The sequence below is a fragment of the Eleginops maclovinus genome, chromosome 21, assembly GCF_036324505.1.
Source record: "Eleginops maclovinus isolate JMC-PN-2008 ecotype Puerto Natales chromosome 21, JC_Emac_rtc_rv5, whole genome shotgun sequence".
Classification (NCBI taxonomy): domain Eukaryota; kingdom Metazoa; phylum Chordata; class Actinopteri; order Perciformes; family Eleginopidae; genus Eleginops; species Eleginops maclovinus.
Window position 1 is genome coordinate 6,880,623 of NC_086369.1, and position 16,639 is coordinate 6,897,261.

The window sequence follows — 16,639 nt, forward strand, 5'->3', positions numbered from 1 at the left end:
AGCTTGTTTACTGCAGGCTGTGACGGAGGCTTTTTTATTCTCTGGGACACTCTATTGTGCATTCAGATGCTGTATCCATTGGCAAAAAAAGTTTCTAAACCCCCCAATTTGCTCTTTGCTGAATTGTGGGTTTCTTGTATTGCTCATCTTTGTTTACAAATGTATTAGTTTATGCATTGTTTTACCATAAACCCTCATTTGCATTTCATAGCTGCGGCTGAAACCCGCCAGGAAGTAATATAGCAATTATGGAACAGGAAAAAAACAACAGTACAACACTTCAAGTTGAAATAGAAAGACATTAATACTAATTAAAACTCCTGTGAGAATTTCAGAACAGCATTCTTTTTCAACTCTCAGCATTTCAAAACAGCTCCCTCTTTGCACTTCTTCTCTGAATTTTAAATGAGTTGCCATCCTGAGTGTACTTAACATTGGTTTTTCCTCTCCAGGGTCTAAGAAAGAAGATTTTTCCTTTCATTCACCGACTGTATTTCCCCTCTGAACCTTTATTTAGACTCTTTGTTGATCTGTGGTCTTTGCATGCCAGTGTGGCTTCGGCCTGCTGCCTAACCTGCGGTGGGCTTAAGACATTAACTAGAGCATGTCCATTAGAGTCAAAACAACTTGAGTTTCTTTTGACAGATCTCATCTCTTCTTCGTCTGTTTCCCCCGTCTCTCTGCTCTTCCCCCCCCCCCCCCTGTCTCTCTGCTTGTCTCTTATAGCGGTTATGAATTTGATTACGAGTACTACAGGGATGATTTCTATAGCAGGTATGTATTCACATTATGTTATCAAATTTGACATTTAACACGAAACAGCTGACTGTAACCTAAGCCCAACGCCCATTAGTCGCTGTTGCTAGGTTGTCACACACATGCAGTTTATAATTGGGGCACATTTACAACTTCTTAGTATTTTTATACACATCATTTTAGACAAGAACAAAGCGGATTTGATAAACTAGAGGTAGCTAGCTAATTTACTGTCATTGAATGAATGAATATGTAGATTGTAGTCATGAATTGACTACATAACAGAATCTAAAAGGAGCCTGAAGGGTTGGACTTTGCAATAATGAACTGCTTGGCTGCATTAACGCACTTCAGTCAGACAACTCACGTTTTTCTTTGATATGTTTATTAGATTGAGTTTGGCGTCTAGGCTCGACATCATCACTCAACAGATTTACATAGCACATTAAGTGATGATTAAATGACTATCCCCCCGAGCCAACAGGTGGATGCTGGGGTGGAAGCTGAGGTCGGCAGTAGGGCAGACGAGCAGTACTGACATGGAAGCAGCATTAGCGAGGCAGAGGAGGATGTTTTTGGTTGGTTGTAAGAGGGACGAGGCTCGTCACGTGTAAATGTACCATTGGTGCTCTAGTTGACTGTTTGAAAGAGCTAGCAGGATTCGCCCCATTTATTCAGTTTTTTTAAATAATAGAAATGAATCATTTGACACAAATATCAGTCTAAGAACTGGCTCCAAGCAAATATCGTTAGCCGGGTAGCTAATGATTGTTGCTTCTATACGGTTTTTCTCAGAAGTCTACGAAAAAACACCAACCTCAAAGAATTTTTACATACTTTTGCTTTTTCTATGTCACATGAAGGAATACAAGTTAGACCGACCATTGGACAATCATTTTTAGGGGAGTGGTTTACAGACGATCAATAGGTCTTCCCGCTTTTATTTAGGACTCCCTCATTAGACGTCTCATGACAGATGTATCCGTCTCTCCTTCAAATAGCCAACATGTCAAAATGTCCAAACAGATCAAGCATGCGACGGGAGGCTGATGGAAGACACTTGTTTCCTCGGTCTCATTTAACCGCTGGTGATCTGACTGCTTATCTGTTGAGACACTTTCTAAATGTCAAACTTGTTGAGAGCCGTGACAGACTCCTACTGTCACTGAGAACAGTCAAAGCTGACGCCTTCATTTGACATTAAGCACCCTCTTGTTTTCATCCTCTTCACTTTCACAAAGAAATGTAAAGGGATTATTTGCATGCATGCAATGGCCTTGGTAGTCGGTAACGAAGAGAGCTGGTGGTGGATTTGCAAAGTCTGCCTTTTGTTTTACGGTTGCCGTGAAAGAACCCTAGAGAAATCCATAGAAAATCCATCTTGAAAAACAATACTGGGAACAGATAATAGGCTTGAGAAAGAGGTGAGAAATAAATGGAAAAGCTTTTAGATGGCAAATGCTTTAGCACATCTTTTAGTGACTTATAGCAGAAGTGTATGAAGTCAAGTGGAATCTTTTTGATTTTCTTTCTTCTTTTCTTGAGGCTTTTTGACTACCATGGCAGAGTGGCCCCCCCACCGAGGGCCGTGATCCCTGTCAAGCGCTCCAGGGTGCTCGCTCCCTCCTCCCGCCGCGGGAAGACCTCCTTCCCCATCAAAACATCCTCCTCTTCCTCCTCCTCGTCCTCCAGACCTCCCACATCCTCCTCCGGGCTCAAACGTACGTACAATAAGGTGCTTTCTACTTATCTTGTGTTTACACTCAGATTTGACTTTTGTTGAATATGGATTTTTCAAAAAGAGACGAAACCTAATTACGCTAATGGCATTCTGTCCTTTTCAAAAAAGAAGGCTTAAAATGCTAATCTTAAAAAATAAAAACAGGGCTCCGAGAGAGAAAAGGCTTGGCATTATTCCGCTGTGCTACTTATGCCACTATAAAAAGCTATTTCATTCACTCCAGCAGCTCACACTGCAATGTAGAGCAAAACACTAAGTCGCAAACACAAATATAATCCGAGCTTCGCGAGCAGCACTATTCACTCGGCGAGCTATTGCTGTCACCCAGGATCCATCTGGATCCCATCCATTAACCGGTGATGCATTCTAACATGCTAAATGTAATTAATGTGAGATTGGGGCCATCTCTGTGGATCTGTGGTCAGCTGTGTTTCCCTAAACGTTAGTCTCTATTCGTGGCCTGTGTAATTGGCTCCAGTGTTTATTCCATTGTTGCCTGTCTAGCCAGTGTTATCAGCGCGAGCAGCTTGTTGAGGTCTGTGAGGAAGACCTAGTTGCAGTTGGGTTTTATAGAGAAGAAGAAAAAAAATCTCCCATCCTCCTTTTGGACAGAGTCGATGAATTCTCCTCTCTGTCTAAGCGCTGCTGCTGCTGCTGCAGTGTGTTACTAATTTGCTCCTGCCAGTGCTGTGGAAAAAAAATCCCTGTTTGCATTGACTCTGGCCTAGATAGATTGGACAGTACAATAAGGGGTAGCTTGTCCGAACAGGGGGAAGGGTTAGCGGGGGTAGTTTTAAAACTATGTACTCTGTTCAAGTAATTTTTCACTTTAGGGGGGAATGGAAACAGCTGTCAGAGGCAGGGATCATGAAGATGGATAGATTTGTGTTTTCCACATTAAACCCTCTTTGACGCCCAGTGCTGATTGCCAGTGAATGAAGACAGATTTGGCTTTTGCCGCATTTAGCCTATTAAAGAAAGACTGAATGATTACTACATCTTTAAGGTTGCTTGTGTTGGAAATGTTACACAATCATATGATATACTCTTCTCTATAATAAGACCTTAACGTGTCTATAATACCCTGTGTTATTCTGAATAGTACCAATTTCCCTGTTGCACTGCTCTCCTAATGTTCCCTTTTTCTCTTTTCCTCAAATTTCAAAATTACTATTTTTTATCAAGCCGAAAATCTAGTTTTTCACAATTATATTCCTCTCTGACAAACAAATGCGTCTTCAATATCAGTCAAAATAAGTCTTGCCTGATACTGAAGTAGAGCTGCAATGATAAGCGAAATACTTAGACGGATTTTACCGTTTCAAATTGGGTTTTGATTAAACACTTCTTACAATTTGTTGAATTTTTAAAGACCAAATAGTATTAACAGCACAAACATATCTTTTTTATTGTTTTTATCCGGGGTGTCCAAACTACGGCCCGGGGGCCAAATGCGGCCTGTGGTCCATTTTGAAGCGGCCCTCAGCTAATTAAAGTCTAATGGAAAATGGCCCACACCTGAAACTTGTGCTCGTCTTGTATTGTACTTCTTAGATATGTGTCAACATTTATCACACAGCATTATTCATGTGTAAATAAGCCACATTTTCAAATAAATTCAGTCAAAACGTTTTCTAGCAAGCCTTAGTTTATAAAAAAAAGCCCAATAACTTATTTTCATAACAAGCTTAAAATAGACCCTCCATATTTCCCCTTATAAGCATTCTGAGGTCTCTGTTTTAAGGAAGAAGCTAGCAACTAAATAAATTAAACCCTATGGAGAGCTGTGATGTGGGCTGTTTGTTTTCTTAAAGCATATTCAGTTCTCAAGCGTAATGTACCTACATTTGATATAGTTTGCTAACTTATAACTTAACTTATGAGGCAATATACCGCACCTCTAGTGAGGGGCCCAGCCCTATGTTTTTCTGTGCGTTGCCCTCGGTGAAAAAAGTTTGGACATCCCTGGTTTATTCACTCCTGTTACAAAATGTTCTGAATAGTGCAAAACAATTCAGGATACTGCCTGTTTAGTGTATTCAGATATTAAACTAGAACATGAAATGCATATTGTATGGGTTTCATTCTGTAGTAGGGTTACATCAGTACTTTCTCCAAGAATCCTCCAGTTATCCATCTGTTTGAACTTGTAACCTTCTACTATCATTAAGAGTGTGTATCACATCAGCATCACCAGCCCCAAGCTCTGTGTCCGGTTTAATTATCAGTGATTTGAAACATCCTCACTATTCCCAAAATAAAATCTATGTGCTCCATCATGAGGATCTAAAATCAGATCCAATTCTCATTCCATAAATCTCATTCATAAGGCTTATTGTATAACAATATTTCCGCCTATTCCGTCAAAACCCGGCTATTTAAAGATGCTGTGTCGATAAGGATGTGTATGCTGTCTCTCTGCAGCTTATGGGACTGATAGCACAAAAGGGAAAAAGACCTGAAGGCGGAGATAAATTAGAAGCTGTTCCACACATTCTTATCATCAAAGTAAGCCGCCCAGAGCGAGCGGGGATAATGTTGGAATAAGGAAGCGGGTGTACATGTGTGTGCATTTATGGATGTTGCTTTGTACACCGAGATAGAGACACTCCAGTGTTTCCCACCATTGTGATATCAGAGTATATCTATGTGCTTTTGTTCCCCTCCAGAAAAAGTCCATTTTCAGCTTTAAAGTTACACAACTACATGAGCCACATTCTAGTGATTTCACACAGATATTTACCAAAATATAGCTTTCAGTGGGGGCTTTCTACACCCCTTCTTTCCTGTGTCACGTTCACACATTAATCATCCAGTTTTAGCAAATAGCCTAAAGTATGTATCGGATCTTACCTGGGCAGTGTTGTTCTTCACCCTGAATTAGTGTGAAAGATTATTTTTTGGAATGCTAGTTTACAGTCAGCTTATCAGTCAGTGTTTATCATGCACCGACATCTCCAACCGTAGATGTTTTATGCAACAGAATGAGGAGGGGATCTGCATTGTGATGTGGTGTGGGTGTAAATATACATCAAAGGAATGCACTTAAAGAGCGGCGTGCCGACATGATACCTGACAAGATTCTCTGCATGTCTCCTGCTCCTCATTTTTCCCCCATCTGCAGCTTTACAGGAACTCGTAGGTTTGTTTACCGAACACTCATCCATCCCCTCTGCAGCCCTGACGGAATCTGATAGGTGTCAGAGGGAATTTTATGTCTCTTCTCAACCTCTGCTTTTCTGTTTTTCCCTTCCTCTCCGAAGATGACACATTTCAGCTGCCGTGGGTTAAGGGATAAGATTATTTTATTGCTTTTTATGGTCTAAATTCTTTAATCTTCTCAGTTCAAGCTGTTCAGGAGTACACCCGCGTTTTGCTGGTCCAGATTGAATTAACGGTTACGTCCTTCACATGCATTTGTTTGTTATGACACATTGATCTTAAGACTCAAACTTTGGCAAAGCAGAAGGGGGAGATAACTTATTCAAAAAGCAGTAAACAGAAGCTGTGGGGGGTCATATTGTGCCCCCTGTTTCTCAAGCACCAGTTTAACAGTGAGGCAATAGTCGGGCAAAGTTGCAGAAAGGGTGTGTAAGCAACTTTAACACACTGGTTTAAGTTTGTGTTTCAAAGTGAAAAGTTTCAAGTTGAGATAACAAGACAAAACAACCTTTCATTATATGTTATATATTTATATATGCATGTTGATATTTCATACAGTGAATTAGCCGCTTCCCCTCACAAATCCTACATTTTCAGTGACTTTTCTCCATGTGTCACATTTATATTATGCTGCTAGGATTTTAGTCTGGTATTTTACGGGTCCCATACTTGTTAAATAATTTGTTAAGAGGACTTAATTTGCTGCCACAGAGACCATTATCTGGGACAGTTCCTTGAGTTAAGTTAGCTCTGGTTTTTTACTCAAGTCAACATTCATGCATATTTAGAAACCATATTTCATTCATTTTTGATTGCCTGCCTGTAAAATAAGTTGATCTTTTCTATGTCAAGCTGTGATGTGTTGCCCTAAATACAAGACTCTACATTATGTTACAAATTATTTCATTTTCTAAAGAAATGGTTGTTTTTGAACACTGTATGACACACTCCCAGATAGAAGTTCAATTTAACCAGGAAAACTACAATAGCATTTTTTTTGTTATAATTCTTTGAACTCAAGAAGCATTGACAGTCATGTTTACTAATAGCAATTTATTTAAGTTTTTAGAAGTTACAAACTCCTTAAGAAATTGAGTTCTTCCTAATTTTGCAACACTCATTGTTAATTGTATGGTTCTCTAGAAGCTACTCTGTTGAAATTAAAAAAGCTACTGCAGTATATGCTAACAAGGCCTGTCTGTGACTGCTTCAAAACAAGAGCCATCCAATGTTATGCCCAGCAAACCTCTTTTAAAGATGCCTTATTATGCTTTTTAGGTTTCTTCCCCTCCCTGCAGTGTGTTTTTGTCAGGGTTTAGCAGAGCAGGTTGGACTCAAGTGCAGCAGAGACAATGGTTTTAACTTAGCATGACCTTTTTCAAAGTACATAGGCTGATTTGAACCATAACTCTCTCCCTAGTTATCTCAAAGAACCCACTACACCGACAGAAGAAACAGAACTTAAATACATGCAGAACTAATCAAAGGACAAGACACAGCTGGGCTGGGGAGGGAAAACACAAAGGCCCCAGGTGACAGAACAGGTGAACACTTTTCAAAATAAAACAGGAGAACAGACACACTTCAAAACGCCTCCATTAAACAATTTTGTTCAATTCTGACACTTGACACACTCGCACTTCTATTGGCTAGCACTCCAACACATAGTATGTGTTAGGATAAGGGGCGGGGCATCTGTAATAGGTCTACCAATCACAACAGACCCAGTATAAACAGAATATGAATACATTAAATGGCTTCTGCTGAAAGGGAGATCCTAAGTACTTTCTAAAAATATAAATAAAAGGATTACAACTTTAAGATCCCTGATATTCACAATATGCACATCCAAGCAGATACTTTCCCTAAGTGTATGAAATATCCTTGCTTAGTATAATCACCGGAGCCAGCTGAAATACAGCATGGAGTATGTTCTGAGATTGGCATTTTGGTGCAAAACTTGAGCAGAACTGCACAGCATGGTGGGCGTAAGCTGTGCACTAATCTTCAAATGGAAAGCAGCAGGTCTATATTTTCAGCAGGGTGACTTTACAGATGGCCAGATGAGATGTTTTCCCTTAGGATAGAGTGACTCAGAGCGAAGACATGATATCCAAAACTAAGAGCATTAACAGATGACAGCATGCGGTGTGTGATAAAACTGTGTGAAGCACGGCCATTAAAATGACTGCAGGAATAAAATGAGGACAACTTAAAGTTGCTATAAATCTGTGTTTTTTTTTTGTTTCCGTCCCTCAGCAGTGAAGACGGACCAGCTTCAGACTATAAAGCGGGAGCTCACGCAGATCAAGTTCAAGATCGACTCTTTGCTGGGACGCCTGGAGAAGATCGAAAAGCAGCAGAGAGCCGAGTCCGGTGAGAAGCAACACGAATCAGAGCGGCAGGGGGGGAAGGAAATTAAGAGCATACGCTGGCCATAAGTCTTTGTGACATTTTGGGAGATAAGAGACGTAGAGCTCTCCGTCATAACTGCAGACAGGTGTCAACCCCACGCTGACGCCACGTTTTTTTTGAGGTCTTAATATATGATCTACACTAGAGGACAGTCTACTAGTGAAGGTCACTTAGACAGCATGCAGGGTACAATAGTCCCCAGGAGCTTTATTTGAGCTCTCAATCTTTTTTTATTTGAATTCCATCACCATTAAATCACACAAATCCCTCCTTCCAGCAAAGTGTGATTTTTTTTTTCAAAGCAAACATGAAAACTTCACTAGATACTAAAATAAACTGACAGAATCAAGGTTTTCCTTTTGAATGGAGATGGATGTTTGCTTCTAAAAGCTATCAGCTTCAAGCATGGAGCAATATTTGATTAACTATGCTTAGGCTGCGACATGATTCATCATTTCTTTCATTTCAACAGAGAATGCAGTATGTAACATAATGTGGTAGGCCTATATATAGCCCCCAGCACTTTATGTCATGAGCTGTTATAATGATGCAATTTATCATGGCTATTAACTTGAGGAAAAATTCACACGTCATCCTGGAGCTTTATCATTCAGGGTCAAACATAGATAAAAGAAAGGACGAACGATCCTGCAGAGTTTGGAACACAAACAGATACTCATTAGCTGTTTAATGACACAGAATTAGTTTTACACTTCGGTGCTAAATTCACTTTGATTCCCCAAAATTGTAACTGAATGATATACCAGAAGTGTTTCCCCGCTTAGCAATGAGTGCTAACTTTTTTGCCTACACAACGAAAGAGGCACATCAACAGCAGAAACTGCAGCCCTTTGTCAGTGCCTACACTTTTTCCAATCATGTTTTATTGGTGTTAGCTGGAATGCTAAAAATAGAGGCTTCGATTGCGTTGCGGTTGTACAGGTTGTGTGAATTCAGCAGCTGGTATACACAGCTGCATTGGCAACAGTGTCTCTTTTAGATGATAAACTACAGTGTTGACACTGGACACATCACTTGTTGAGGTCAAACCTCTTCTGTCCAGCCGAGCTTTTGTAGCAGCACGTCCTCTTGGGAACGATAGTGGGGGCATCACATTTCTGCACAGGTTTTAAAAACAGAAAAAGGCAGTCAACTAAACTTTCTTTTAACTGCTGTGCGAACCAAAAAAACTGCTTTCACAAAATGTCTCTTTGCCCTTCTTTCTCACTCAGAAGCTCAGAGAAAGTACGAGGACAACTGCGACTCCCTGCATGAGGAGTCTGTGTCAGAGACGGCAGAGAACTCTGGGGAAGAGGCGGGAGATGGGGCTCTGGAGATGGAGGCGGGAGAGATGACCGATGGAGGCGAGGACGAGTACGACGAGGAGGGCAGCCACCATCTGGTAAGAGAAGCGGCTGACAGGCGTGACAGGGAGGCAGAGAGCAAGGCACTTTCGGAGATCTCAAGTGGGCAGACAGTTCTCGCATTCTGAAAGTTAATTTTACAGAATTATTCATGGCTGCAGATCTGAGAGAGCGGGGCTTCACATGACTGAACGGTGAGAGCTTGTGGACTGACAGTTTCTCCCTGTTGACCCTCTATCACACTGGAAGCCAGGCCCTTCACAAGCCCACACACAGACACACACATACACACACAAACTTCCGGGCTATAATTGAAGCAGAGGGCTCAAACACACAGAGGAGCGCTTAAGACCACCGGTGTGAATCTGACTGTGGGGAGCTGTGAACCTTGTACACAAGGTTGCTGAGGAAGTAGGACCTGTATGGAGAAACCAACTGGAGCTCATCTGATTTAAGTTTTATATCTGATGAAAATAAAACAGTTTATTCATTTTGATTGCAATTATCCTCCTTTTCTCACAGTGTAATTATTTAGTAATGAATCTCATATTTATGTGTTGTGTTATTCAGTAATGCTGATTAAAATTGTTACCTAATGTCTGTTTACATTCATGGACGGTTCTTTTATTTTATTTTAATTTTGTTGTACAAAACTAGGTTTAAATATATTTCTCAGTGATAATCACCAGAAACCAGAGGTGGGAGAAGTACTCAGATCTTGTACTTCAGTAAAATTAAAAGCCCTGCAATCAAAATGTTACTCGAGTAAAAGTACTAGCATCAAAATATCCCAAAACTCATTATGTAAATTAGTCCATTTCAGATTAATATACATGATATATTTTATAATTATTGATCATTAAAGCGTCATTAAAGCTGGTAAAGGTGCAGCTAGTTTTAATGACTGTGTATACTGCAGGGTAGCTGCTGAATTTACTCCAGGTGGAACTAAAGTCTGATTAAGGGTTGATTATATTTCACATCATTATTCAAAATCCAAAGTAACTGAAGGTATTAAATAAAAGTAGTGTAAGTAAAAGAAAAGAAAACAGTATAAGTACAGTACTTGAGTAAATCTACTCTACAGAAATCATATTTTTCTGCAACCATTAGCTTCAAAGAGACAGAGCCACCCACAAATTTCACATGTTTTACCAATATCAGTCCTCAAAATGTTTAAATTAAATAAAACTTTGAAAACATGGCCATCAACAACTGGATTTGAATAAACTTGTATAATTGGACGTTTTCCATAATCAATGTAATACCATTAGAGAATATTTTTCATCTTTTTGTAGGCACATGCTGTACAATTGCTTGTGCAAAAAAGGTCCGATAAATGCAAGAAAGGTAACCAACTGAACTGAAGGCAGATATTTAAATGCTGTGTGTTTTATTTCCTCACGGCTGCATATGAAACAAGTTTTTGGTTCAGCATTTACTTTCACACCACACTGCTGTTCAAGCATTGAAATCTAGATAATTATCCTCTGTTCTCCCTGTGTTCTGTTGCATGGGTTTGACCATGCTTTCTCTATAAAGATATAGTTATTAGCCATTAAGCAGACATGCTATCCTTGATGAAAGCTTGGTGCCCCCGCTAATGGGAGACATTATTTTTCAGAGACATGGTGGTAAAGATGTATTTGTTTTCTGAAGGTCACACTGATCGCACACCATGATAATGTACGCCCCAAAGACTGTTCTCGCAGGCTGGCATGGCTGCGCTTGTTCACCGTACAGCGGCGATGACCTTTTAGAAAGAATGAAATACAACTTGCTCGGCTCAAAACGCTAAATCATTTCCATATCTTTTATTTCCCTCTCCTTTCTTTTCAGATAGAGAACCATGTATCGGATATTGACAACTGAGATCAGGTGAGGTTTATTAATCCATTACAGGATCTGTGAGTTTGTTCTATTACACTGCAGCCACTCTTCAAGCCCCTCATTAAAAACCTTAACCACTGAGCTGTGTCTTGAGCATCTCTAAACATTCGTTAATCATCTTCTAAGTCATAAGCTCTATGACATTTAAAAGACCAGCTCCACTGAAGGGCAGCTAATGCGGAATTCAACAGAGAGAGCAATAATGGCATTCCAATGAGCCAGAACTGCCCATAAACAACATTCATCTAATTGAATTGTGTGGAAGGGGGTATGAATGGTGAGGCCTTAGGTAGAGAGTTTCCTGCTCTCGCCTGTCAGGGTGAGGGTAATGATGCACCAACATCATCAGTTGGCTCGCTGCTGGCCGGCTCCATGTAGCGGGGGTGCTCAGCTGTATATATGAGTTTATGTAAGCTCTGTTTAACTCTTCCTTGGCTTCCTGTTGAGCGAAAGAAATCAATAGTTCATTTTTACCCCTGACTTTGATTTATTCTTAAGTCGTTTTGACAAAAAATACATTAAAATGTTGGTCACATTTGTCATTTTATGCATTATAGATGTACAATTGTGGGCTGACACAAGGGTGTGTAGACTCTGCCCTCCAAGGTGTTGTGGCTAAATGAACAGACAATGTGTTCCTAATTAGTTCTTTATTAATGAATACAATCAAAACAAGTAATCCTCGATTAAGGACATTAACTTGTATCTTTCTTTTTCACTCACTGTTCAAGTTTAGCTTGAAAACAATACTTAAAAATGATGCTTTTGTAGCTTTTTCGGTTCACCATTCCTAAAGATCAATGCCACTGTCAAGTCTGTTCACAAAATATGATGCTAGCTCCAGCAAGCTAGCTTTGCTTAGCGCACATATAAAACCGAGGGGAATGGCTACCCTTAATCTTTCCTTAAATGTAAGAAAGTCAGCTCCCCAGTAGCCCTACATCTCTTAAACTTGTATGATCATGTTGGTTTTATCATCGTGTAAAGCAAACTGTAAGGAAGACAATTAGCAGTAATGTGAGCATTAGCTTATCTCTTTCTAAATGTTAGCTTGCTAGCTTTAATTCTTTTGTGTGAGACGTTTTGTTGGCTTGATTTATGATGGGTTTGCGGATGAATTTATTAAATTAATCTGTTCCCTTCACCTTAAAAGATTTGTTGGTTGCTCTCACTTCCATGTTTATGTTGTAATTTATCTGACATTAGCTGAAGTTTTCATAGCTAACCCCCTACTGATTTCCCCATCTGCTTTTCTAGGCGTCTAGTGTCCCAGTTCTTGCCGTGTTACACTTAAGATTTACATTTCTTTTCCTCATGTCTGACTTTTCAAAACTCTATCAGTAGCCAATTCACCAGAACCTCCTCACAGCACATGCATTTACAAGCCTGAAATCCTAGTCAAGGTCGCGGAAATTATATGAATATGGTTATACGAAATCACAGTGAGACGAACTTCAGTAAGTCATGTCCAGTAGGATTAGGAAGGCAGCTTTAAACCAGAAAAATATTTTTGCACTTTCCAAGATATTTCAAAATGGAAAAGCTTTACAACTCAGCGTAATCCTCATCAGATTAACTGCATTATAAATAGCCACCATGTTTTAGGAGGAGATGCGGTTCTGTAATGTGTGTTTTCATCAGTTTTTCTTCTTTGTCTCTTCAGGATGAGGCAGCAAACACTCCCGGTTGGTGGTATTAGAATTCATCGTCGCTTTCAAGAGACAGAAAAAAAAAAATCTGAGGGATGAAGACTCTCATACTGGACTGTAAATTGTATTCAAGAGATGCTGAATCACATTTAGATTCCAAACTCTGAAGCACAAAGCCAACGTGATGTGCTCTCTGAAGAAAATCTATTCAAGACTCATTTTCATGCAGCGGCCACCTCATGGATATTCTGTGCGACTTATATTTCATTGCAGGAGGCTGAGAGTATTATGCGCTAATCCTGTTGCTGAGAAAATAAATAGTTATGGGAATGTAAAAAAAAAAAGGCTTTTTATTCAGATTTGCAAATTGAATTACGTGGAACGAAAGGGAACATGACATTGTTAATTTACCATATGAAATGTGTTTGCAATGTAATTTCACAAAGTGTATTTCATTTCTGTTGTTGCTTGAAGATCAAATGACTAGAACAATCTGCGACCGCAGTATGAGATTCACAAAACGAATGAAACATTGGTGCCGTCTGGGTCTGCTTTTTCCAGTGCATAAGCCATGAGCTACGAGCATAACTTTATCCAGCTTATCCATTTATCACACAAATACCCTGTGGGGCTGTTCCATCATACATTCCAACCCCTGCCAACTTTCAAAGCAGAAATTTCCTAGAGCGGTAGAGAGCCAACACTGGCACAGGCGTCCTGCCAGGGAGCAATGCCCCAACGTCTCAACGCACTCCTCCCTGCTCAGCCTGTGCATCCCAACATGCACTGCTGCTGTTCAGGAGCCAAGACCCCTTATTCATTCTCCTCTACTAACCCTCACTGCATTTTGATTTGATTCTGCTCAGGCAAAAGTGCAAGCCAAGGTTTTTTTTAATTATATATCGAGACTCTTTGATGTTATAGAAGTATGTGATCTGTCTTTTGGATTGGTTATATTTGGAATACATGTGTAATGGTAAAAAATGATACATTGGCCTAACCTAAGCAACCTAAGCAAATAGTGAGAAAATACAACACAGTATCCCATTACTCTAATAGAAAAAAAAACCTGTTTAAATGAAAGATAATCTGGCCAGCATTGGTTGATTTGTCCACTCACTTGGTGCGTCATAATATCTGCCAGCTTATTTTGTGCATTGTTCCCATGTGGAGCAGCTGTGGTGCAAAAATCCCTTATATGGCTTAAGTGATTTTAACCAACCTGATTATCAACAAACTGCTGCAAATTGAATCATCAGTTGCCACACCTGGTATACTGTCAGTTAGATAGGGTTGAAAGAAAAGGCTAGTGGGCTAACAACATTAATCCCAGCTGTTAATTATACAGCTTCTTATTAAACGCTCATTAACCTCCATCATTGTCCTTAGACTGCAGCAGCTCTACTTCTCTCTGCTTGTAAAGCTTCCCTGTACTGTGTAAAATTCTTCCTCCTTAAGGGTTTCTTTCAAGTATCAAAGCGCACAGGCCTGTTGTCTTTGGATAACGACCAGTTGACTGAATATTAGCAGTCGTGAGCTGATGTAAATGTTGAATAATATGAGGCATCATTAGATTTGATTTGTTTCACCCAAAAAACTGAAAAATAAAACAAGATTTTTGTCTAGTAGAGCAGATAACTATGGTTCTCTCTGCACAGGTTTTGAGATATGTGCCCCTTAGACGCTCGGTAATAAAAAATGAGTGCAGGGCTTTTTTTTTTTTTTACTGTTTGACACAATGTTCTCATTATCCCTATGAAAACATTGGAATACTAGCCTCGATAAGGGTGTTTTAAATGTAATTGCTCAATGTTTTGGACCACAAAACACCTTTGAACCTTTTCTTATGATCACCAAACCTGAGCAAATAAAACCAAACCACAGGGAGTTTTTTTTTTGGGTTATTACTGACCCTTCTTCACAGAGAATGAATTAAATGTGAAGGAACGGTCGCCTTGCACAACAGTCCAACCTGGCAGTGCTGCCTGAAAAAAAAAAGAAATGTCTGTCCTGCAGCTCAAAATAAATGTCTGGTGAATGATGATAATGTGTAATATTTAGCACTATTTTTGTATCCAAAGACATGTCTAAGGGAAATGGCTCTGCTACATGTTTATCTTTTTTGCTGGTAGCCTGTTACTTACTGAGCAGTATGGTGACGTGTGAAATATTTTGCAAAAATGCTTCAAAAAATATAATAAAAACCTCATTGCTTTTATCTGTTGTAAATGATCTAGGTCACTGGCTCAAAAATCCTTTAAGTTTTACCTGTAAATAATCCTTCCTGTGTTTATTTCAAATGAAAGAAAAAGAGAAACCTTTTATTGAGTTTAAAATATTGCTGAAATGATATACTGACAGTTTGTAGGAGTGGTTGCAGGTTGTACCCAGAATCATGGGGCCTGTAGAGATAGTGTAACTGACAACTGTTGTATAGAAATGTACATTTTTTGTAAAGATATTTTTATCAAAAGGCATGTTTACTGTAACTTTGTATTTTCAGTTCATGTATAAAAAAACAGTGTAATTCAACTGTTGTACGGCTATAAAAGTCCTTGTCATTGTAGATAACTATTTGTGTTCTTTCGGTCAATAAAATGTTTGTGTCATATAATTAAGTAGTCAAATGATTCAATGATCAACACTTTATTTTACAAATAAATGTGAATTAAAGGCAAAGGAAGCTTTTGGCTTTATTGTTAAAGGTTCCCTATTATGCAAAATGCACTTTTTGCTGTCTTTTACACATAAATATGTCCCCGCTGTGTTAGGAGACTCACAAAGTGTCAGAAAACACAACCCTCTCTCTTTTCCTCCTTACCCACATCTCTAAAAACGGGGGTAGAAACGAGCTGATCCAGATTTGCTGCCGATATGACGTCATAACTGAAATGTGGGCTGGCTTTACATTGAACTCCTGGCAGCGTCCCGCCCATATCCCAACCTATCGTCCCCCATATACAGTCAGCTAGCTGAATCCCCTCCCCAGCTGTGTGTCTGTGTATTCAGCAGGATGTCTACGGGAAAGTAAAATGCTATATATATTAATACATATAATGGCACTGTTCTAGCGGTAAACACTGAAGGATGAACATGTCAAGCCATGTGCTGTCTCAGAAACAATTTGCGACGTGTTTTGGAAGTAATATGGTCTGTGTTTACATTAGCAAGCATCGCTGTTGGATAGAAAAGGTCCTGTCCTTGTGGAAAACCCGCGAGAGAGAAATGTTTGAGCTCCATACTGTTCAGGATAATGCTTGATGTGGTTTGGAACATAATATGGCTTTTAATCACGGCAGCATTTAGCTGAGTTTCTGCCGGTAAGCACCCTTCTCTTTGCAGAACTCACTGCTTGCATGTGGCCAGCAGCTGACCCAGAATCAGCCCTTTTGTAACAGGGCTGAAATAGAGGGGTATGAGGCATGGCTCCAATTGGTGATCTGTTTGGTATTTTAAGCAAATCACTTCAGAGACATGTTTTGTACAGATATGGCCCTGTACTATATTGTTCAAATATAGTATAATACGGGAGCTTTTAGGTCTGCACACAAAGGCAGACATGGTAATTATAGGTTGGGTAAACATGTATGTAACTATTTGCTGCATCCTTATTGGGTGAGACTTTAAAAATCCCATTCTCTCCACTCACTACCATCCATCTT

The 16,639-nt window shown here is 39.6% G+C and overlaps 1 protein-coding gene across 6 annotated transcripts in view; it reads left to right on the plus strand.

Moving 5' to 3' along the window:
* LOC134858175 (RNA-binding Raly-like protein) overlaps positions 1 to 15,589 on the plus strand; it is an 87,454-nt gene extending 71,865 nt beyond the window's left edge. For 3 of the 6 annotated variants that reach the window (XM_063874082.1, XM_063874081.1, XM_063874087.1), the window contains 6 exons: positions 727 to 774; positions 2,302 to 2,477; positions 7,919 to 8,035; positions 9,307 to 9,476; positions 11,278 to 11,316; positions 12,992 to 15,589. In XM_063874082.1, coding sequence (XP_063730152.1) covers positions 727 to 774; positions 2,302 to 2,477; positions 7,919 to 8,035; positions 9,307 to 9,476; positions 11,278 to 11,310 — 544 coding nt within the window. In that variant the 3' untranslated portion in view covers positions 11,311 to 11,316; positions 12,992 to 15,589. The remainder of the gene's footprint in view (positions 1 to 726; positions 775 to 2,301; positions 2,478 to 7,918; positions 8,036 to 9,306; positions 9,477 to 11,277; positions 11,317 to 12,991) is intronic. The other 3 variants (XM_063874085.1, XM_063874083.1, XM_063874086.1) reach the window with 3 other exon arrangements.
* Positions 15,590 to 16,639: the final 1,050 nt, after the last annotated feature.